This window comes from Miniopterus schreibersii (assembly GCF_964146895.1).
Source record: "Miniopterus schreibersii genome assembly, chromosome: 11".
NCBI lineage: Eukaryota > Metazoa > Chordata > Mammalia > Chiroptera > Miniopteridae > Miniopterus > Miniopterus schreibersii.
The window spans coordinates 25,142,336-25,165,038 of NC_138111.1; the positions used below are offsets into that span (position 1 = coordinate 25,142,336).

General features: G+C 44.4%; 2 protein-coding genes across 4 annotated transcripts in view; one reads left to right on the forward strand and one right to left on the reverse strand.

The window, feature by feature from the left end:
* The first annotated feature begins 314 nt into the window (after positions 1-314).
* TSTD2 (thiosulfate sulfurtransferase like domain containing 2) lies at positions 315-17,988 on the forward strand. Of its 2 annotated transcripts, XM_081152169.1 has the most exons (10): positions 315-404; positions 3,194-3,396; positions 3,931-4,244; positions 5,316-5,436; positions 9,975-10,100; positions 11,100-11,205; positions 12,099-12,217; positions 12,660-12,818; positions 13,406-13,544; positions 15,364-17,988. In XM_081152169.1, the coding sequence occupies exons 2-10, from the start codon at positions 3,235-3,237 to the stop codon at positions 15,702-15,704; spliced, it is 1,587 nt and encodes a 528-aa protein (XP_081008295.1). In that variant the 5' UTR covers positions 315-404; positions 3,194-3,234; the 3' UTR covers positions 15,705-17,988. The 2 variants fall into 2 exon arrangements, with proteins under 2 accessions (XP_081008295.1, XP_081008296.1); XM_081152170.1 differs by lacking the exon at positions 13,406-13,544.
* Positions 16,843-22,703, reverse strand: part of TMOD1 (tropomodulin 1) — a 70,431-nt gene continuing 64,570 nt past the window's right edge. For both annotated transcript variants that reach the window (XM_081152174.1, XM_081152175.1), the window contains one exon: positions 16,843-18,436. In XM_081152174.1, the coding sequence (XP_081008300.1) occupies positions 18,372-18,436 (65 nt within the window). In that variant the 3' untranslated portion in view covers positions 16,843-18,371. The remainder of the gene's footprint in view (positions 18,437-22,703) is intronic.

The window sequence follows — 22,703 nt, forward strand, 5'->3', positions numbered from 1 at the left end:
CGGGCTTCAGGTCCGCGCGCAACCGCCCCCTCGGGCTTCCTCCGCCTCTCAGCAGCTTCCCTCGCCCGCCGTTTGCTTCAAGTCCTTCCGGGGCCAAGTAGGTAGCGCCGCCTCTTCAGCCGGCCGAAGCCCGGGGCTGAGAGCCACGCTGGGAGGCGGGCGGCCTAGGAGGGACGCTGCAGTCCCAGCCTCACTTCAGACCCTCCCTCAGGGGGCGCTCCACTTTTCCCAGCGTGCCTTTCGCTGATAGCCCCGAGGACTTCCGGAGCGGGGTGACGTCTCCAGCGTTCGTTCCGGCGTGAACTCCAGGCGGGGCCTGCAGGTTCGGGGGCGGTGAGCGGCGTTAAATTCTAGGCGGAGATTCTTTGATGAAAAAAGATCTGAGAGAGGATCGGGACAGGCAGGTACGTGCTCCTCTAACTGCCACTTCCGGGCCTTTGCCTCCTCAGGAAAGCTGGGCAGAGATTGGGTCTGGCCGGCGCGCCATTTCCGTAAATGGCACCCACCATTCATCCGATTGCTTAATCCAAAAATAGTAGATAGGAGTCGGATTTTGGGTCCTCCTTTTCCTTCACTTCCTACGTAAACAATGGGTCAGTAAACCCTGTCGGCTCTACTTTCAAAACGCATCTAGAATCAGACCACGTCACTCGTTTGTTTACAACTCTCCTGTGCCTTGGCGCTGCGAACTCCAGCCCCTCACCTCCAGGGCTCTGCCCTCTCGTCCCTGTGCTCCAGCCACTCTGACTTTCTTCCTGTGCATCCAGTACGTGAAGCTTGCTCCCACTTTAGGAAAGATACTCCCTGTTTCCTTTGCCTGTAGAGCTCTGCTGCTGAATCTGCGTGGATGGCTGCTTGTCATTTAGGCCTCAGCTCAAGCATCAGGTCCTTAGTGAAGCCTTCTCTGGCTACCCAATCACTGTTTTATTTCATTGAACAAATACTGTGTTTACTAATATTTATCACCTCGTGTGTGCCAGGCAGTGTTCTAGATGCTGAGGATGCAGAGGTGCACAAAAGAAAACCCCTGCTTTCTTGGTGCTGGCGACCCATTCAGGGATGCGCAAGCCTCAAAGGTAGTGAGCAAAGGGACCGCAGCACAAGAGGAGATTAGAGAGGTGGTGGGAAGGGCTTTGTAAGGACTTTGGATTTTAAGTTGAGAAGCCTTTGGAGACTGAGCTGACTTAATTTTTTAATAGTTACCCTCTCTGGCTCTTCCATGAGGAGGCCAGTTAGTCTCCTTCAGTAATTCGGTCAAGAAATGATGGTGACTTGAAGGCGGCTGGTTGCAAAGGTGGTGTAAAGTGACCTGATCTGATTGTATTTCAAAAGGAAAGTTGATAGGATTTTCTGAAGGGCTGGGTGATAGCGTGAAAGAAGCAGCCCCAAGTTTTTTCTCTGAGTAACAGGAAGACTAGAAATGTCGTTAACACAGGTGCGGAAGACTGTGGAAGAGCAAGAGTTTGGTTTTGAACAGTTGCACTTGATCAGCCTGTTAGCCTTCCGGCTGAAGTTATCCAGTAGACAGTTGGTTATATGAATTTGGAGTTCCGGAGAGAGGCCCACTCTGGAGATATAAACTTGGAATCAGTTAGTGTATAGTATTTCAAACATAAATTTTCCTTTATGTGTGATTGCTTACCTTTTTGCTTTTTTCATGGAAGCTTCAAATATTTATACAAGTCGAGAAAATTATGTAATGAATTCCCATGTACTTTATCAACCAACTTCAGCAATTCCCAACTAAAGGCCAATCTAATTTCACATATATTATCCCCCCTTGCACAGTGATTCTGAGGGAATTTAGTTTTTAAGTCCTTGGGACTAGATGAGATCACTTAGAGGATGAGTGTAGATAAAGCAATTCAACATTTAAAGGTTGTGACAGATGGTAAGGAAGATCCCTAGCAAAGGAAATTGAGAAGCAGCAGCTCTTATCACTGATATTTTCATGTTTTTAAATTTGTTTACATATTTAGTGTCTCTCTTCTCTTACTAGAATATGAGCTTCAAAAGAGCAAGGGCGTTAACTGTTTCAATAAGACCTGCATCCGCAGCACACTTCTATGTGCCAGGCACATAGCAGTCTCCACATAGAATAGTTAAGAATAGATCTACATTAAAGTGAGACCTGAAAAGGATTTAGAGTGAGGGGAGGTCATTTTGAGGTGGTGGGTAAGGTATGGGTGGAGACTGTGAGACAGGGGAGGGCATGGGTCATTTGTGGAACTAGGCGAAGTCCATTGTGGCCAGAGTAGGACACGTGAGGGAGAGTGTTTTTGAGATGAGCCTCGAGTGGTAGGGGAATTAAGGACTTGCCAGACACTTTACATATTCCTTTTCAATCTCATTTTAGAAATTAGGGAATTAGAACTCAGAGTTTAATATCTTGCCCAGCTCCACATATTTGCACTCGGCTACACCACAATCCAAAGCCAGTGCCTTTCTCCTTTCCCACCTTTCCTGATATTTCATGTTCCCTCTTTCTGTTTCATGTTGCCTCTTTGTCACCTGCAATATTTGCTTTATAAAAGAAAGAATGCAGTATGTTGGTTGTATTGTGTCCATTTTGACCAGATTTGGCCACAGTAGCAATTTGTGTGTTTCTTCTGGCTCACTAAAATGGGGCTTTCTTGGTATTTATTCCTTCTAAGAAAGGGAATTTGCATTGCTCAAAAATTTAGGGGACAAAAAAGAACAAAGTGTTTATAACTAAAGTTACTAGTACACAGTGTGGTTGTACCCCGTGCTTTTTTGGTATCACTTAGCTTAAATGTTTGCGTGACTTGCCCTCTAATTCAGGTCTTAGCTCAAATGCTACTGCCTCAGACTTTACCTACCCTCTGTGTTTTAAAGGGCCCCTCCATCACTCTGACTCCTTACTCTGTTTGTCTTCATAACCTCTTTTACCATCTGACTTAAAAAAAAAATCAAATTATTTGCTTACCTTCTCTCTCCATTGGAATGTAAACTCTAAGAAAACGGAGCCTTTTTCTGTTTCATTCACTGTTCTATCCCCAATATCTAGAACAGTGTCTGCTAAATAAATACTATTTATTGAATGAATGAGTGAATGAATGGATAGCTTGGGCTACTGGGCCCATGCTCATTTGCATGATTGATTAGCTTCAAGTTTACTTCAAGTAGTAATCAAAGACTTGGACATTGTTGTTTCTCCCTTGTTGTTTCCTAGTTAACTAAAAGGAATCTGTCCCATTGCTGCAACCAAACCAAATGCCTTCTATTTCACCAGACCAAGGAGATGATCTGGAGGCCTGTGTTTTAGGATTTTCAGACTTGGATTTGAAAGACACAAGTCTTACCAATCCCAGTAGCAGCCTCAAAGCAGAGCTAGATGTCAATACAAAGAAGAAATACTCATTTGCAAAGAAAAAGGTAAAATTGCTGTTGACGTTTCGGGATCATGTGTGTATAGTGTATAGTTAATGCAGGTAGATCCAGAAGTAGCTCATCAAGGTTGTCCTCCAGGGAGTGGAGAGATAGTGAGACAGTAGAGTGCTGCTGTGCTCAGGGTAAGGTCTAGTCAGGACCATTACCGTTTATCTTCACTCAGTGCCAGGCAAAGGAGAATCTTAGGCAAATTGTGGCGCTGAACATGTTTGATGGGGTACAGATCCCAGACAGGTGGGATGGATTCCTTTCCCCACCTAGGGTTATGGGAGGGATCCCAGGAACCCGGGAGACCTAGTCAGAGAGAATAGATAGGCAGTAGGGCAGCTGCTAGCTAAGGCACCTGAGCTGGTATAATGCTTACTAGTAAAGCTGTTATTCTCCTATGTTCTTGTACCGAAGAGTAGGACATAAAACTAGAAACACTTGTGGAAAAATAATAGAAGGAATTTCACTGAGGCTCCCATTAGTCTTAAACCTAAGGCTATTTAACAGTGACAATTTGAAATATAATTGCAGGCATTTGCTCTTTTTGTCAAAACCAAAGAAGTTCCAGCACCTTCTTATAAATGTAAAGAACTATGGTGGAAATGCTGTCAGCAGCTGTTCACGGACCAGACCAGCATCCACAGACATGTGGCAACACAACATGCTGATGAGATTTGCCACCAGACTGCTTCTATTTTAAAGCAGCTGGCTGTGACATTGAGCACCTCAAAGAGTCTTAACTCTGCCGACAAAAGGAACTCCCTAAAAGAGTACCTTACTCCAAACCATGAAGTGTCTACATGGCTCCCTGATGTTAGTTGCTTTAGCCCTGATGAGCTGATCAGGTAAGAATTTCATTCTGTACTTTTGGTTTAATTTAAAAAATGTTTTTCTAGCCACAGTGAGATATCACTACCCATTCACTAAAATGTCAAGATCCTAACTAAAGGCACAGAATTTCTCTGTGGGCCTAAGCTAGGCCGATAGCCCGTGTAATAGGAGATTATAGCCTATGCAGTAGCATAGACCCACACAGCTAGCAGTGTCGCCAGGTTTTTTGAAAGCCATACTGCACCTTTTCTTTAGGGAGAAGTAAAGAGTAGAAAATTGTATTATTTTCAAAGAGAAATTGGAAGGCCTAGAAATGTTAATGATTCCTCTACCCTGAAGAATGCCAGAGCTTCAAAAAGATTTTTTGTTACCAAATGTGGTTTTCTGAGCTGAATAAAGGATGTTAACTTTTAGAACCGAGGCATAGGATTAGAGGTTTTGAGTCTGCCTTTGAAAAACTTAGCAAATCATACTACAGAATTCTAGAGCACAGATTTCTGATTTTAAGCAATACCTGAACTATTTGGTGAATAGAAAATATCCAAATTTGACATACATTTATGACTAGTATTTAGTGCCAAATTCACGTTGTTTATCAGAAAGAAAAGGAGGAAGAAAGAGAATTGAACTTGGAATCAGACTTGAGCTAGTCCCTAAAATTTGTTGTGCCTTCATTTCCTCACTTCTAAAATTGGAATAATAATGTCTGCCCAGCCTACCCTCACAGTATTGCTATATGAATTATATAAAATGATGGTAAAAGCACTTGTGAACTATAAAGTGCTATATAAATGTGGCCTTTTCATTTCTGTATGGTCCTCCACTTCAGGGAATTTGCATTCTAGTTAGAGAAACAGAGAAAAGGGCGTGAAACAATTAGCAGATGATCTGAGACAGGCTGTATAATTGTCAGTTAAATTGTATGGTTCAGATCATTTGTTACAGGAGTTTAGAGAAAGGGAAATAGGCTCTAAAATAGAGAAGAAGGCATGAATTGCATCGTCTAGGCCTTCCCTCCAACACTGCCTGGGTATATACTTTATGAGTTGTGGCTTATGCTCATTCCCTGTGGTTTTCTTTGACAGTGGCCAGGGCAGTGATGAAGGAGAGGTGCTACTTTATTACTGCTACCGTGACCTGGAGGATCCCCATTGGATCTGTGCCTGGCAGACAGCTCTGTGTCGGCACCTGCACCTCACAGGCAAGGTAACACCTCCCACACCCCATCCTTCACTGAGCTCCTCTGGCTTTCAACTTGGAGGCTGTGCTCATTACAGAAGGATTTACTGAGTTCTTAGAAATTAGTGAACTCCTACTAGACATTTAAGTAGAATACTAAATAGCTATTAACATGGTGTTTTATAAGAATATTAAAACTACTCAACCATGTCATTTTAACATGAAAACATCTGTAGACAATATATAAAAGGATGAGGTATGCCTGTGTTCCAACAAAACTGTATACAAAAGCAGGCAATTTCCCCTGGCATAGGGAAATGTTCCTGATATAGTGACTGGAAAAACATTTTACAGAACTATACATATAGGTGCGATTCCAAGTTTCTTCTTAATTTTCCTAGAACATGTCAGGGCCTTCACCATTTTGTGGTACTGACATTTGCTGTTTTCTTTCCCTCTAGAATGCTTTTTCCCTAGATCTTCACATGGCTCATTCCTCACTTCAGATCTCTGCTTAGATGTTATCTCCTCAGAACGCTAATCTGAAGTGGTCCTTTTTGTAAGCCTCATCACTTTCTATCCGCTTCTGCTCATAGAATTTCAAAGAATTCACTACTATCTGAAAGTATAATCTTTGTTTAATTTATTATTTCTGACCCTTGTAGAATGTAAGCTTCATGAAGACAGTAACTTTGTCTTAATTGATGTATTGTTAGTGCTAGAACAGGGGTTAGCACATAGTAGACATAAATATTTAGAGAATGTTGAATAAAGGAATGAATGTGTGTTTGTAACAAAACCACAAGTGTGTTTGTATAAAGATAGAGGACAGTAGATATCAAAATGTTAATTATGACTTTCCTTAGGAGAGGATTATGGATGGTTTTTCTTTTTTTTTAAAAAAAAATATCATTGATTACATAACTATACATATATGTGTAAATTAAACTCAAAAGTAAGTGAATTAGGTTCCCTCTGGAATCCCCTCTGTTTATGACACTGTACTATTTATGCCTGATCTTTCCCATACACGTCCCAGGTTTTAATTCCCTTTGGCAGTCATTTGATCAAGTCAGTGACATTTTCCACATCCATGTTTCCTAACAGACAGTGATTGAAAGCATCATTTACCTCATTCATCACCCAGTCCTGCCATTTGTACCTCTAAAATGTCCCTCTGTCATCCACTTCCACACCTTAGACCAAGTCCGCACCCTTTCTTACCTAGTCCATTTCATTAGCTTCCAGACTACTCTCCATTTGTCTGTCCTTGCCCACCATTTAATCCATTCTGCACACAGCTGCCAGAATGATTGCCCAAAGTCAATAAAATCATATTACTCCCTCCTCAAAATCTTTCAGCACCTATCTAGTGCATTTAGAATAAAACCCAAATCCTTAACATGCCCTTAGGTTCCTCCATGATTTGGCCCCTTACCTTTTCCACTTACCTGATACCATTCTTTACTTAGTTTCTTGGAGCCCATGAAGTCTTTTTATGTCTTTGGTCCCTTTTACAAGAAAAGCCTTCAAGAAACTCTCATACCCACTTGGTTTCTCCTGTCTAATTTTCCCTCAGTCTTCACTTCTCAGAGAGATCTTTCTTGACCTTCATCAGTTTCATTTTTCCAAATATACTCTCTTATAGCATCTTGTAGTTATTTTTATAGCATTTGTCAGTTTGTAACTTTTATCTTAATATCTGTGACCTTTAGTCTGTCTATAAGCTCTAAGAGGGCAAGAAATTATTTTTTTTCAACCACTGTATCCCTAATTCCTAGTACAGTTCCTGGTAAAAAAAACTTAGTAAACATTTGTGGAATTAATACATTTATCACCATCTCTACTTAGCGATCATCTTAAAAGATGGATATTCTCACAGTAAACCTGAATGTACAAAATATGAAATCAATCCCTTTCGTTGGTTCAGGGGCAGATTTTTATTCTTGGCTCAACCTAAGGCGAGCTAGCAGTGAGGGTTCCTAACCACAAGGTGGCAGTACCTGCCGAGATCTTAGGTCTAAATTCTTAGGTTTCAATGAAACATGTCCAGTTGACTGAGAGTTTTCTGCTGGCAGGAAATTTTCAGAATATTGGCATTTAGGTAGGGAAAGAGGAGAACTTGAAAATTCTGGAAGCTTAAGGAAGAAAGCTTCTTGTTCCTATTGCTATACATTCATTATTCCCTGAAGATACTTAAGGGAATGCCTTGGAAGCTTTGGAAAGGAAAAATTATGAAATTTGGCCCTGGCCGGTTTGGCTGAGTGATTGAAGTGTCAGCCCTTGGACAGAAGGGTCGCGGGTTCAATTCCCAGTCAAGGGCATGTACCTCGGTTGCAGGCTCGAGGTTGGGGCGCATGCGGGAGGCAACCAATCGATGTGCCTCACATTGATGTTTCTGTCTTCTGCTCTCTAAAAAGTCAATGGAAAAAGTATCCCTGGGTGAGGATTAAAAAAAAAAATTACGAGATTTAGAGCCAATAAGATCTGGTTTCGAATCCCAGATCTTCACCTGCCAACTTGTGCCCTTTGTCAAGTTACTTGACTTCTCTGAGCTTCAGATTCCTTTTCTGTTGAATGGGAATTATGACAGCTACCTTTCAGGACTATAATATAAAGTTTCTGTGTTATAGTAGGTGCTCAGTAAGTGCTAACAACTGCTCTTCATCTCTGAGGTTTAAGGCTTTCCTCACCGAAGAGCTACTTTGAAGGTTTCTGTTGAAGAATCCCAGACATTGAAAATTTAGTGGATGAGTTTAGAAATTGCTCTGCCTCAACTCTATAGGGAGTGGATGTGCTTGTTTTATTTGGGTTCTGAGATTAAAATAACATAGGAAAGAGTCTACTAATCTACCCAAAAGACAGTTATGTAGAAGTATGTACCTCTTCATCATTTCTGTCACAGTCAAAGTTTTAGGGCAGAGTTCCTGACCCTTATACTGGTTCAGCTCTGTTTTTCCTTGTAATTCCTTAAAAATATGTAAGTTGAAACACCTAACCAAAAAATTCTTTCTGAACATGCTTTAGAGGGAAGTTTCAGGACTAGTGGGAGAGTAGATAGTTAATATTACTTATAGTAAAGATAAGCTTTAAACATTGACCCATCAATATTGTTAGACATACAGAGAAATGGACATTCATTTTTAATGATCTCTACCCTTTGCATAAGTTTATTAAAATAACAGGTAGCAAAAATGTATTATTTGTATTACTATTAGTAATACCTATAGTTATCTCAATTTTGAAATAAAGCCTAATTAATAAAGAACTTTGTTAAATTGGAAAAAATGTGTATGTATCAGTTGGTAATAGATATTGTAGTCTGTACAGCAGAGATGACATATACTTCCAACTTTCTTCTTCTATGCCAAGAACAGGCTTCACTAGACTGCAGTGCTCTTTCTCAGGGAGTCTGGATGTGATCCAGAATGCTCAGCGTGGAACTCTGCAGAGCCATTACCAGTGAGCTGGCATGGGCTTGTGAAATGAATCCCATTTATATCCATGCCCTAAAAGAATCAAGTGTGGCAGCCAATGAAGTATCTTCTCTGGGCTCTGAAAAAGGGGAGCCTTTAAATTTTTTCAAATTCTAATGTATTGGGAGGTGTCATTGTTACATAGATAGTAGTAACAATATAGGACTTTAAGTCACCTCTCTTTCCAGAGAATATCATGACACAAGTGGTGCACTTTCTCTCTAGCACTTTCCTCTAGAGAGCTCAGCTCCCTTTAAAGATGATCCATCTTCAAACTCACCCAAGGATTTTGTAGCACCAAAACAACGAACTTTGGAGGGTCCCCGGAACATTGCCTCTTAGGGTAGGGGCCTTAATCCAGTCTCTAATATTAGTCCCCTAACCAGTGAAGCATTTCAAAGAGAATACAGATTTGAGAAGCCACAGAGCCTCAGATGTGGCTACACATTCATTTGTTCAACAGATACATAGTGAACACCTACTATGAGGCAGGTGCTGTTCTAGGCACTGCTTATGCAACAGTGAACAGAGCGGACACATACTCCTCCTGGAACTTTGTATTTTAGTGGGTGGGTCTGTAATGGTGGGCTTTCCCCAAACCGTTCCCAGCCCTCAGGTATGTTCTCTGTTTTAGGACTTGGGTAATGTCTCCCCAGCAACAGTTTTCTTTGTTGGTTCTCTTTTATCACTGTTTTATCAAGATGAAGAAATTAAGGTTCAAAGAAGTAAATTAATTTTCTGCGGGCACTTTGTAAGTAAGTGGCAAAGCTGAATTTTGATTCTAGATCTGTTGACCCGGATTAAACTCAAAATGTGGTTCTTTGGCCACTGGACAACTTGAGCTCCATAGCAAGTGGGGCTTTCCAATAGTTTCATTCCTTTCATGCTCTTCTTCAGCACATTAGCTGAGTACCTCATTCCAACTGTGGGCAGTGCCACTTTAGAAAACAACAAGTATCTTTGTGTGGTAATACTTTGGTGTCCACAGCAGTGTCTCTGCGTCTCCTGTTCAACTCATTGACACACCCGCACCTGTTCTACCCTGGGAAGATTTACACTGCATTCCCTTTCTCTCACCATCTCTCTCAGGTGCGCATTGCTACAGAAGGAATCAACGGGACAGTTGGTGGAAGCAAATTGGCCACCAGACTCTATGTGGAAGCCATGCTTTCCTGCCCGTTGTTTAAGGATTATCTGTGTAAGGATGATTTTAAGGTAAGAGAGATTGAAAAGAAAATGGCTCTAGAGCTATTTGCTTCTACCTTGGTGCCTCTTCCTGCTTTAGGTTATGAAGAGGAGGTCAATGTAGAGAAATAAGCAGTAACCCTTCCCCGTTACAAGGTTACAAAGCTGTATGCTTGGTCCAGTTCTTCACTAAGTTGCCATGTGATCTTGGACAAGTTAGTGCCCTCTCTGGACCTCAGTCTCCCTTCTTAAAGAATGAGTTGATACAACTTACACAATCTAAACTCTAAAACTTAGATGCGTTTGCTCACTTGGGAGAATGTCTGGCGCTTTCAGTAAACCTGGGAGGATCAGATCAGCATTTTACAGCACACTCCCAGGGAACAAGGTTGCTCTTACAGCGGAGCTGCTTTATCATAACAGGTGATAAAGGTGGTGGGAAATACCTTGCTAGTGTTAGTGCTGATGGTTTTCAGTAAACACAGGTCGCCCGGCCGGGCGTGGCTCAGCGGTTGAGCGTCGACCTGGGATCCAGGTGATCGGGGTTCGATTCCTGGTCAGGGCACATGCCTGGGTTGCGGGCTCAATCAATGACTCTCTCATCATTGATGTTTCTATCTCTCTCTCTCCTTCTCCTTTCCTCTCTCTGAAATCAATAAAGGTATATCTAAAAAAAAAAAAAAGTAAACATAGGTCACTGCCCCAGACAAAAGCTGGGATGTAGTCTTACATGTTGAAATTGTTCAGTGGTGTTTCAATTTTAAATGCTTATTGCTATAGAAAAATGCCGTTTCAGTGTAACTTTCTGCACATGGTAGGCATGCAGTAAATAAGTACCAAATAAAAGAATTACACCTGTTTTTTAATAATATAATAGCTGAAGTATTAAAATGTCTCAAATTAGGAAACCTGTTTTAATGGGGAAAAGGGAATTGCAGCCTAGACTGTTCCAGATAATTCAGCATCATTAAATGTCTTACACCTGAAGATGGAGAGGAAGACTACTCTGCTCTGTTTTTCATTGGCTAGACCAGCAAAGGAGGAGCTTGCTGTTTTCCAGAATTGCGTGTTGGAGTATTTGAAGAAATTGTGCCTATGGGGATCAGTCCCAATAAGATCTCCTACAAGAAGCCTGGTATGTGTGCTTTTAGAAGGACAAAACAATATCGAGACAATGTTGGAATTCATTCCTGAGCAGAATGAGGCTCCTGTGGTGCTACCAAGCTTTATCATGAGTGGTGGCTGTGGTGTGGTTACTCACTGCCAGAGTCACCAAAAGTCCCTCACAACCTACTGAGATGTCTGAACCCCAAAAGATACAGGAATATTCCTATCCTGGAGAGTCGAGAAGGCAAAGGGCCCCACCAGACAGGTTCTCTCTTTTTAGTTTCCGTGTCTTATTTCATCTCCTTTCTCCCCTCGCCCTTCATCTTGTACATTATTCCTGCTGTGGACCCCTTCCCCTGTCTCTTTTAATCATGCACACAAACTTAGATACATTCTTCCTACCCTTTTGTATTTTTAAAAAAACCATTATTTTAACATTTCCCCACAACTTTATGCTCTCACCTGCCTTGAACTTGGGCTCGACCTGGGCTAGAACAGTTTATAAAGCCTGTAGTCAAGCATATAAATGTCTAGGCTCCTCATGTGTAGTGACAATGGAAGACTGGCCATAAAATGGACCCGAAAACCCACAGGGCAGTTAGATCCCGACAGTCTGGCTTTTGTCATGGGGTTAGACCAAGTCTGAGGATGTAAACCTCTTTGACTAGTTATTTCTAAACTGCCAGGTCTCTATAGTGCTCATCTTAAGAGGAGGGAGAGTGAGGACACCTGGAATTACTAAATTATTTCATCATGATCACCAGATAGTGTTATTTGGAAACATAAACTGTAATTATAAAGAGAAAATGTTTGGGTAGAAAGAAACAAAGCAACATGCTAGTCCTTAGCCTGGGCCAGCTGTGACTGGGCTTTGTTTCTTTGTTCTTGCTTTGTTTTAACTAATTTTTGGTTTGGTTTTAGGAATCCACTTATCCCCAGATGAATTTCATAAAGAAGTAGAAAAGTTTTTGTCTCAGGGAAATCAAGAACAAAGTGATACTATCCTACTGGACTGCAGAAACTTCTATGAAAGCAAAATAGTAAGAACCAGAATTGAGTCCCCACAGTATGGCATGTTCCTGAAGGGGACACTGTGTGCCCACCTGTGGTCATGTCACCGCTAGCAGCTTCAGAGAAAACCCAAGCCTTTGAACTCAGGATCTGGTGAGAAAGTCTAAGAAAATAAGAATTTAAGACATCTTGGCACATAATGTGGGCTCTTGTCCCTGTGTGCCTACCCTACTCTTGTAAAGTTTGCTTTGGGCAGCCTCTCCAGTTCTCCTGGAGACTCTGGGAAGGTGATCTGCAGCCTACCATTCTTGCCTCTGAGTTCCAGATCTTGAAGTTGAAAGGTCAGAGTGTGGGATGAGAACAGCAGCTAGCTGGTGCTTCCTTGCTAAGGGAAGGTGGGGGGTGTTTGACACAGAGAAAAGCACACCAGGTAGACTTTTGGTTCATTTTCCTTCTGCTCCCACACTGTAGGGCCGCTTCCAGGGCTGCTTGGCCCCAGACATCAGGAAATTCAGTTACTTCCCTAGCTACGTGGACAAGAATCTAGAACTTTTCAGAGAGAAGAGGGTACTGATGTATTGCACTGGGGGCATCCGTTGTGAGCGGGGTTCAGCTTATCTCAAAGCCAAGGTGAGTCACCCTCCTCGGGCACCACAGGCCTGGTGGTGAAGAAGGCGCCACCCCAGCATGCGTTGCCCCCCCTTCATTCCCTCTCCCACCCCAGCCAGCCGGGGGGTTATTTTTCACCTTGTATGGTTTCAGCTTAGAGTTTTGTAAGTACAAAATCTGAAGTTCTTAAATCTTAAGATGTAAAAAACACTTAACAGTCTTAGAGGCTCATCAGGTACAAATGGGAAAGATTAGTTAACATCTCCCTTTGCGTAATACTTTTGCTTGATCCCGAGAAGAGCAAATTCAGTAACATTACATGTCCCAACAGGTGTCTTCCTATATTTAGGGGGCGGCAAAAATAGTTGAGCTTCTCAGGATCTAGAGAGTGAAGGCCCTGACTGCTTTCGTCACCCATCCCCCTCCCACCCCCCTATAGGCAAGATCTGGCCAGTTGGTTCCTTGAGCCCTTGGTCAGCAGTTTCTCAGTGTCCTGCAGTGGGAGCCAGGAGCCACACTTGGGCATTCCTCGCCCTGCGCCCCTCCTCCATGGAGCTTCTTCCTGGCCTCTGCTTGTCTCCTCAGATCTGTTGTTTTTCCACACATAGGGAGTGTGCACGGAAGTGTTCCAGCTCAAGGGTGGCATCCACAAGTACCTGGAAGAGTTTCCTGACGGTTTTTACAAAGGGAAGTTGTTTGTTTTTGACGAGCGTTATGCCTTGTCCTACAACAGTGACATCGTGTCAGGTAGGTCAGCACAGGCCCAGAACCTAAACTCCATCAGGTACACTGTATGAACCATTCTGGAAGGCAAGCCGGCACTGATCCCCTGAAGAGTAAGATGGAGGAGTGCATAGCACCACCATTGCCCAGCAGTGGGAAATTCAGTGGTGCAGCAGAGTTAGGAGGCCTGTATTGGGATCCTGGCATCACCACTTACTCGCTAAGGAAGTCCTTAACATGGGGATAGTGTCCCTTGCTCTCTCTACCTGCTCGGTGTTGAACTAATAGGCTAAGTCAGGGGTCTTCACCTGGAGTTAATATGTAGAATTCAGGGATTCTGTGAATTTGGATGGGAAAATAATTATAATTTACCTTTATTTTCATAACCCTTCGCTAAATGTAACACTTCATCAATTGTGAATGTAAGCAACACATCAGTAGTATTAGATGTACCTGTAACCTTGTCAACAGAAATCACGATATTTTCAGATTACAAAATAGTATTTATGTTCATCATTGCTTCAAAATGGAAATAGCCCACCACTAAATCTTATTACTTAGTGTGCTAATACCTTACTATATTCCAGATTTTAAAAAATATTTTAATATTTTGTATTTCTTTATAATTGGTTTCCTTTGTAATCCTACGTAGTTTATACATTTAAAAAATATTTTTCTAGGAGTTCATAGTTTTCATTAGACTGCTATGTAAATCCATGGCACAAAATAAAAGAACCCTTAGTTTAAGTGGTCTGTGGGCACATGTAGTATGCACTTTTGAGTGGTGGGTGGGGCATTCCTAGGTGGGAGCTGAACCTAGGGCCAAGGCCAGAGGCAGGGGTGGCCACAGGAAGTGTGTGGTTTGACTGTAGTTCTGAGTCCACACTAACATGTACCAAATGAGGGCCGTCACTGAAGAAGGATGGAAATGATCCTTTAGAAAAAAGCTCTTTCCTGTGGATGCTAGTCTTGAGTAGGAAAGGTCATGGGCCAACAACCCTAGTGGTTACTGCAGTTTTCTAGAATGGGGTCAGACTGAGATTGCATTACTACTCAGGTAATAAATAGGATGTGAGTTGGATTTTTCTCTCCCCTTCTTGATCTTTTAATTCGTTTGGATGGTCTTCTGTGTCTTACTGAAAGCTATTTCACATCTGCTTTGGAGCTAGTTGGAGTATAATGGGGAGAAGGCCCAGAGGCAGCTTAGATAAGCTGGGTAAAGAGATTTGAAAAAGAATGTTACCAGTGGTAACAGAAGTCAGCAGGGAAAAACCCGCTAAGAAAGTAGGTAAATATGAGTTTTAGGAATAAAGTAGGTAAATATGAGTTTTAGGAATAAAGTAGGTAAATATGAGTTTTAGGAATCCCGGTGGCAAGTGTTTGCTAGCAACAAACAGCAGGAGAACCTCAGGCCTGCCCGGGGGAGAGGGTTGTGGCTGCAGAAGTTGAATGTAGATGTGGGGTCATCTGCATTCAGGTGTGTTGTCTCCCAGTGAAAAGGGGGTGATCTAAAGGAAAAAGACCGCTGACCAAGGGGGTGTTTGGCTATCTTTGGAACAGAATGAAAGAGAAGCATTACTACTTGATTTCTAAGTGGGGAAAGAAAATATGGACCAGTGAATGCTGGAATTAGGGAGACAATTTCCAGGAGCAACCACTCCCTGCAAAAGGGGGGATGAGGAGCATTTTTTTGGTACTATTTACAAATCTTCCCCAGGCGCAACAGGATCTATTCGATTCTAATCAGCTGAGGGTTATATTTAGGAACTGGAGAAGTGCCTATCTACGTGTGTGTGTGTGTGTGTGTGTGTGTTTATAACAAAGATTATTCTTGCTTCCCCAGAATGTTCATACTGTGGGGCCCCATGGGACCAGTATAAACTCTGCTCCACTCCCCAGTGCCGCCAGCTTGTCTTGGCCTGCCCCTCCTGCCAAGGACAGGGATTCACAGCCTGTTGTGTCACATGTCAAGACAAAGGGAGCAGGCCCGCTTCAAGCCCTACCCAGAACAGCTTTAAAGAAGAATGTGAGTGCACAGCCCGACGGCCACGCATACCCAGTGAACTTTCACAGCGGCAGCAGGCACAGCCCCTCGTGAGTCCAGAGCCAAGGCCCAGTGTTGAGGACGGGCCCTGCTTGTGTGAGCAGCACCTTCAGCATTTCCTTAAGCCTTCACAAAGCTAGGTGAGGTGACCATGTATTGGAGAATATCAAGGCTGCAGCAACAGAGAAATGGGGAACTTCGTTGCTGGCCAGTTCCAGCGTGGCACACTGGTCGCCATATTGGCCACCTATACTTCATAAGAGGAGGGAAGAGGGAGTTGGTGCTGACCACTTGCCTAAGACATTCTGACACAAGATGCTAGAGCACAGAAAAAGGTGAGCCGTGTGGGATCCCAAAGCAGCTAAGGGATACAGCCTTGAGCTTGGCAACCAGGTCATGCCCTTTCTGTGCCATGCATCGGGGCTGGTAGTAGTCATTTTTCTTGTCACCTAACCTGTCTGTACCAGTGATAAACATGAAAGTTGTGGCCCTGGAAGTGGACTCCTTAGAACCAGTCCTCTTGGGCCACCTGCCACCCACCCATATTGTCACCTCGTCTCTGTTAGCCGGGGCACACTAGACCAGGATCTGAAGACTATGGCATTTGGCCCATTGCTTGCTTTTGTAAATAAAGTTTCATTGGAATAGCTACACCCACTCGTTTACGTATGATTTATGGCAGAATTAAGTATTTACAACAGAAGAATTATGGCCCATAAGACCTGTAATATTTACTATCTGGTCCTTTACAGAAAAAAATTGCTACCTCATGGTCTAAACCAGGGCCATTTGGATATTTATAACATCATTTGTGGCCATACAAAATTATCAACTTAAAAATTAGCTATGAAAAAAGCTCCTACATTTATTGAATTTTAAGCCCTGTCTTTGGTTGCCTTGGCAGGGCCAGACCAAATGATTTCACCGTCCATGTATGGCCCACAGGTTAGACATTCCCCACCCCTGGTCTAGGCCAACAGCTCATCTGATGGAACAGATGGTCTTAAAATTGTGGCCCACCTTCATTTTTTATTGATTTGGTTTCTAACAGAGCTTTTCCCCTAATAGTCTCTGCTTTCCCCAGCACCCACCACACTTAGCTTTTAAGTATTTTGAGATTCAGGTCAGCTCAGTGACGCTGACATTTGGGCGGTTTTTACATGAGTGCCTTGTGACACAAGACACCTTCTGAGTGTGGTCATTTAGCATTGTTGTGGTTTCCGGGCCTTGTTGGGTGTGTGTCCCTGTCACACAGGTCCCAAGAAACACGCAGCCATTCATAGACCAACAGATTTAATGTTATATTGCAGTTTCCAGTGATGCAGAAAACAGCTGCAGTTGTGTTTCAAGGAGAAGCCGGTGGGGATGGCTGTCCCTGCAGTGTGGTGCCACTCCTGGGCCCATCTGCAGCCTCCGTAGACACTCTTCCACAGTGGTGAGGCCCTGGCTCCACCTCTGGTTACCCTGCACTGTCCACATCATTACAGTTCAGTGTGCAAGACTTTTCTTCTTTCATTGAAAGCCTTTCTGCTCAGTGCTCTGCAGCAGTCTGTGCTCGTCAGTTCTTTGGCCTGTCCTTTGTCATAAGATTTGTCCAATCACTCATAAAGTAACTCCCCAAGCAACAGAAACACTAGCTTGACTGGCACTGTGGTACATTAAAAGGCACAAGGGCATGTGGCTTCACATTTTTGCTGGATTCCCAAGAGGTGCACATGATGTTAAAAAGGGATGCGGCAGAGGTACCAAAATTACTTTTTCAGAATAATCATCTTGTGATGGTTTGGCCAGGGTTTCCTAATTCTTTACTATCTAGGTCTTCACCATTTTTAATCTCTTAAAAGTTAAGAGATTAGCAGTGACTTGTCTAATAATAGTGCTGCCTCAGGTAGTTGAAGTCTGTCAGCATGGCCACAGTGGACTAGAAGTTTATCTCTCTAATGTTTGACCTCACATAAGCCATTAGCCCACTGTGCAATATAGAAAGGTGTTTTCAAGCATTTGGCCATAGGTTTTCACATCCATCATAAGGTTTGCATTGGAGAAGGAAAAAATTCTTTCTGACTCTGGTATTACATCGTAAATAAATCCCAGATGTCATAAAGAACACTCAAGGAGCTGTTTGTTGCCTGGGATTGGTAAGAAAAGGATGGTTTTTGAAACTTGGAATTTCCCCTTTGGCTTTTCTGTCATTTCCTTATATCCAGCAAAGGAAATCTTGTGCTCTTTGACGCCTGGCAGAGCTCTGTGACCTCAGTCTTTTTCTTTCTTGAGGGGAAAAATTGTGTTCTTGATCCGGTAATCAGTTTGGCAACTTTAATCTTGTGGTTCTTAAAATTTAAAGGAGGGTTAATAAAGAATCTGTTCTGCTTGCTAAACAGCTAAGATGAAATTTGTAATAAAGTATTGGATAATGCTTCTACACTGTGCGGAAGAGTATGCTTTTGTTCGTGCGTTACGCATCATAAATACACCTGAAACACCACATAGCAAGGCCACCAGAACTGGCTCTTGGGGTTAAGTTACTGCTGCTGTAACATCATCTTGAGGAACATCTGCCGGTTCAGAGGCTTCTTAGTTTTTAAATAATAACCAGACTGAACTTATGTGACTAAAGAAAAACTTCACATTAATCATAATTTATAAAACTTCAGCTATAACCACTAGTCAACCTAAAACCTTAGTGCATAAAGAACTGAACCACGAAAGGGTTTTGTGCCGGCATCCTGCCCCCTGGTCTCCACTGCAGAGCACAGATCATCAGTAGCACATGTCCAGTTCAGAGGCGTGGCTGTCACCGCCACGCGCTAGACTCCACTCCGGCACTTGGGAATGATGGGCCCAGTCAAGTCCGCGAGTCTCCTCTTCCTCACTGGAAAGGAATGGAGATGAGATGTGAGCCCCTCGTCCCTGTGCCCCAGGAGCCCCCTGTGGCTCAGAGCAAGCGCTGCAAAGCTGCTCACTAACGTGGGTCGGCAGAGTCTGAAGCCAGTTGTTTCTAAAGGACAGTTATGTGTGGGTTGTGTAACAGACCTCCAGCTGTCAGCGTTCACTGATGAGGGTCTGTAGGGTAGATTGATTCATAAATTACTTCTATATCACTGACCTCATAGCATAAAACCCCTGTATCCAGCTCCACTGTTTTTCCTTTGTGTACAGAGGCCCTGCAGCTAAAGATCCTCTCTCGGTTCAGATAAGAGTTAAGATCAATTGATCTTAATGAGACTAGGGTCTTACCCTGCTGGAAACTTCCTCAGCTTTCTCAGAGCTCCTGGCCTGCTCCTGCCTCTAAACAGTTTCTGCCCTGAGAATCCCCTGGATTGTCTGTCCCCTTATGGTTAACCCTGACATTTCCCAGGGACAAGACATTACAAGCTCAAACATCGATCACAGAACAGAGTAGTTAAATGCCAGGAAGAAGAAAGAAGAAAGCACTAGCCAGGAGCTTGCAGGCTGGAGGCATTAGCTTGCTTACAAGATGACGGGACAGGGAAGGGGGCTCCCTTTGTTGTAACAAGGGAATATTTTCAAAATGAATTAAGTGTCCGCAGATGAAGACCAAGCAGCAAGCTAGATCAGCCACAAGAGAAAGAAGCCTGTGGAGCTGGAAGGTGGCAGCCAGGGCTGCTGGTGTGGTAGAGACAGGAAGCAGAGGGGAAAAGTTTGTCTAGACTTAGACGTCTTCTAGTTCCCGAGCTGAGCCGAGTAGAACTGTGGCCACCAGATTGTTGCATACATGCTGCAACAAGAACCGAATCAGCTTGCGCAAACACTGAGTATATAAAGTAGAACCACCCAGGAAGGTGCAATACTCAGGTTGTGGCTGGGAGCTGGCGGGGGGGGTGTGGGGCACACAGGGCACCCACTATCCGAGCCAGAGTTCAGCTGGTGCCTGAGCTCCTACGCAGCCCTTTACCCCCTTTAGAATAATAATAAATGCAAATCAGCGGGCAATCTCCTGGTGAGAAAACACTGTGGCCAGATTCCTGGAACTATCAGACTGTCCAACAGCTTGGGGGTACATGTGGAGAAACAAAACGCAAAGAGCAGAAGAGGTTCACCAAAGGTGAACCAGACCTTTAGGCATGTCCACGCTACCTGTACGAGCATGCCCAGCAGGGCGGCCCTCCTTACACCTTTTACACTCACCACCTCAGTGCAGCCCTCCAGCAATTCTGGAATGTCCATGCTGTTCCCATCCCCATGTTATGAATGGGGAAAGAAGGGCAGAGAGAGGGTACGCTTTTTGCTCAAAGCAATGCAGTTGGCACCAGAGAGAACCAAGGCTTGTGCCTCAGTGCAGCGCCTCCCTCAGTACAATTGGGGCCTGCTATGTGGGTTTTACATACCCACAGCTCATCTGGTTCTCAAGGAGGATTAGCTCCTTTCCCCTGGAGAAGAAAAGAGCCAGGTTCTTGGAGGCAGAGTCAGAACTGGAACCTGGGTCCCCAGCCTGAGTCTCAGGGTACAGAAAGGGATCCCATGTTTCTTTCCCCCCTGCATGCCCTCACTGCGTACACTGGGCTGGATCTGTCCCAGTTTCCCTGCACTGACGTCACAGGGACTAGATGAGCAAAGGAGGAGGCACCCATTTACTCAGGTATTCTTTCCTTCCATTTTTAAAAAGAAAACGGAGTTTTTAATATATTTTTATTGATTTCAGAGAAAGGAAGGGAAAGGGAGAGAGAGAAACATCAATGATCAGAGTCATTGATCGATGTCTCCTGCATGCCCCCTACTGGGGTTTGAGCCTGCAACCCCGGGCATGTGCCCTGAGGGGAATCGAACCATGATCTGGTTTGTGGGTCAATGCTCAACCACTGAGCCACTCCAGCTGGGCTTTTCCCCTGTTTTAATGATGGAGATTTTCCCTCCTCAAGAGAGGGAAATAACATGCCCCAAGTCACGGAGAATAAGTGACAACACTGAGAGTGGAAGCTGGGTCTTCCAATATCTCCCCTTCAATTCAATCTGCTTCTTCCATTAAAGCAAACTCCTCCGTATTGCTTATCCTTGCAACAGCCAGGGACACATTTATTGTCAGAGCCCAAAGGAATCTTGAGCCATCCAGACCAACCTCCATGGTGGATTGAGCTCCCTCTACAGGCTGGACACCTCCTTCATGTCTTTGGGAAGCATTTTACTTTTATTTGTAGAAGCAACAGCATTTACTGATGCTATTACCAAGCACAAGAATCAGAACTAAATATATTGCTTAACTGGGGACCAAGATATACCAACAATAAGTTTCATAATATTACAGGTACCCTGGCAGGTCTCTATTAGGAATGAGGCATAATTTATGAAGTGGTCAGATCTTCTGAGGATGGGCAGGTAACATTCTGCTGAATCTTATAGGATGAAGGGGCAGGTGGTGGGAAGGGAGCGGGAGCATTAGGAGTAATGGCCCTCTACAGGGATGCTTTTGCCTGGGTCACTCGAAGGCACTCTAGCTACCTGGGCTGGTTGGTACTAATATGGCAAGAGGATGGCTCATTAGGGGTGTCCAGAGGTGAGTCTGGCAGCGCCTGACCCAGAGAGGAGGTGGAGAGCACAGGCTCGGGCTGCACAGCCAGTTAAAAGCCCACTTCTGCCCGCTGACTACAGGTAACCTCACCTAGGTCTCCAGGCCTCATTTCCTTAGCACAGAGTGGGGATACAAGAGCGCCTGCGAGGCTGGTTGCTGGCAGCCTGCAGGAGTGAGTAAGGTGGGAAGTGTTCACAGCAGTGCCTGGCATGCTGCGGGCATCATGAGTATCAGTTACGATTGTTAAGGGACTTGTGAGTCATGTCAAGGAGTTTAGCTGTGAGCACTGGGAGCCCAGAAGGGTTCTAAGCAGAACAACAGGACGAGCTTCGGGATGTTTGCTATGCCACGTGCCAGGCCTGGAGGAGCTGAGGGCTGGAGGAAGCTGCAGGAGGCCAGGTGAATGCAACCAGGGCTTGATATGAGCCAGCGCGAGGGGGTGACGCCTCGCTGTGCAGAGAGAGGCCCAGGTTTCTGGTTGGAATGGCTGTGAGGAAAGTAATGCCCTTTCCCGAGATGGTTTCCGGGGGAGATGATGAAATTGATTTGGGGTGAGCTGTGCCTGGGGTGCCTGTTAGAAAGGTCTTCCCTGAGAACACAGAAAAAGAGTGACTTTCCCAGGAAGGGATGTTTTCTGCTTTTAAACATGTTAATCCCCCCCCCCCCCCCCACACACACACACTGTCCTTACTTGAAGGCTGCAATTCAGATTTCATTAAGTGGAGAGAACTTCAGTGGTAGATTTATAAGACCTGAGAGCCATGCTTAGCCTAGGTCTGAGCTATAAATAGTGTGGAGATAGGAGTCATCTGAGATCACCATGGGGAAATGTAGGTGGGGATCCAGGGCTCCTCCCAGCTACCACCATGCCCGGCCCCTGTCTCTCCCACAGAGCACTCCGGTAAAAGCTCAGTGCACAGGGTGGGAAGGATCAGGCACACCAGTCAGGATGGGTCCCAGGCAGGCCTTGGGGACTGAATGTCCTCCCAGGAGGAGCCCACCTGCCTCACACGCAGGCAAGGCCCAGGCACCACAGAGGCCCGGCCATGGGCCAGGAGCCAGCACAGAGGCAGGTCAGAGTGAGAAGGAAACGGGAGAGGCTCAGACACTGCTAATGACTACGGTGGCTGGGCGGGCCCCGCAGGAGGATTTTAGGATAAAAATATTCAGCCGGAAAACACAGAAGCCTGTCTGCTTCGCTGGAGCATCAAGAGCGAGATGAGACAACTGTGTTGGAAAAAAGGGATTCTGTCTTACAGAGGGAAGCTGAGGCACTGTCAGAATCAGAAGCATTTCTTTTATAAAAATTAACAGATGGCCACAAATTTGCTTTTACAGCTGGAAATCCCACATCACCAACTAGCGCTCTGCATGTAGTGTGTAATCAATGAGCCGATTCTGCTCTGAATTCTCCTGTGGGAAACCCCAAGGGGACAGCTGTTCACTCCTGCCCAGGAAACTGCCACAGTGCCACCTCCCACCTGCTTTCATCACCAGACTCCTCAGGTTGGCATTAAGGGCCTTTGGCTCACAGCCTCCCCACATCTACTGAGCCCCATTCCTTGCGAACACCTCGTATACCTGTGAATCATCCTGCCTTTGCCCACGCCGT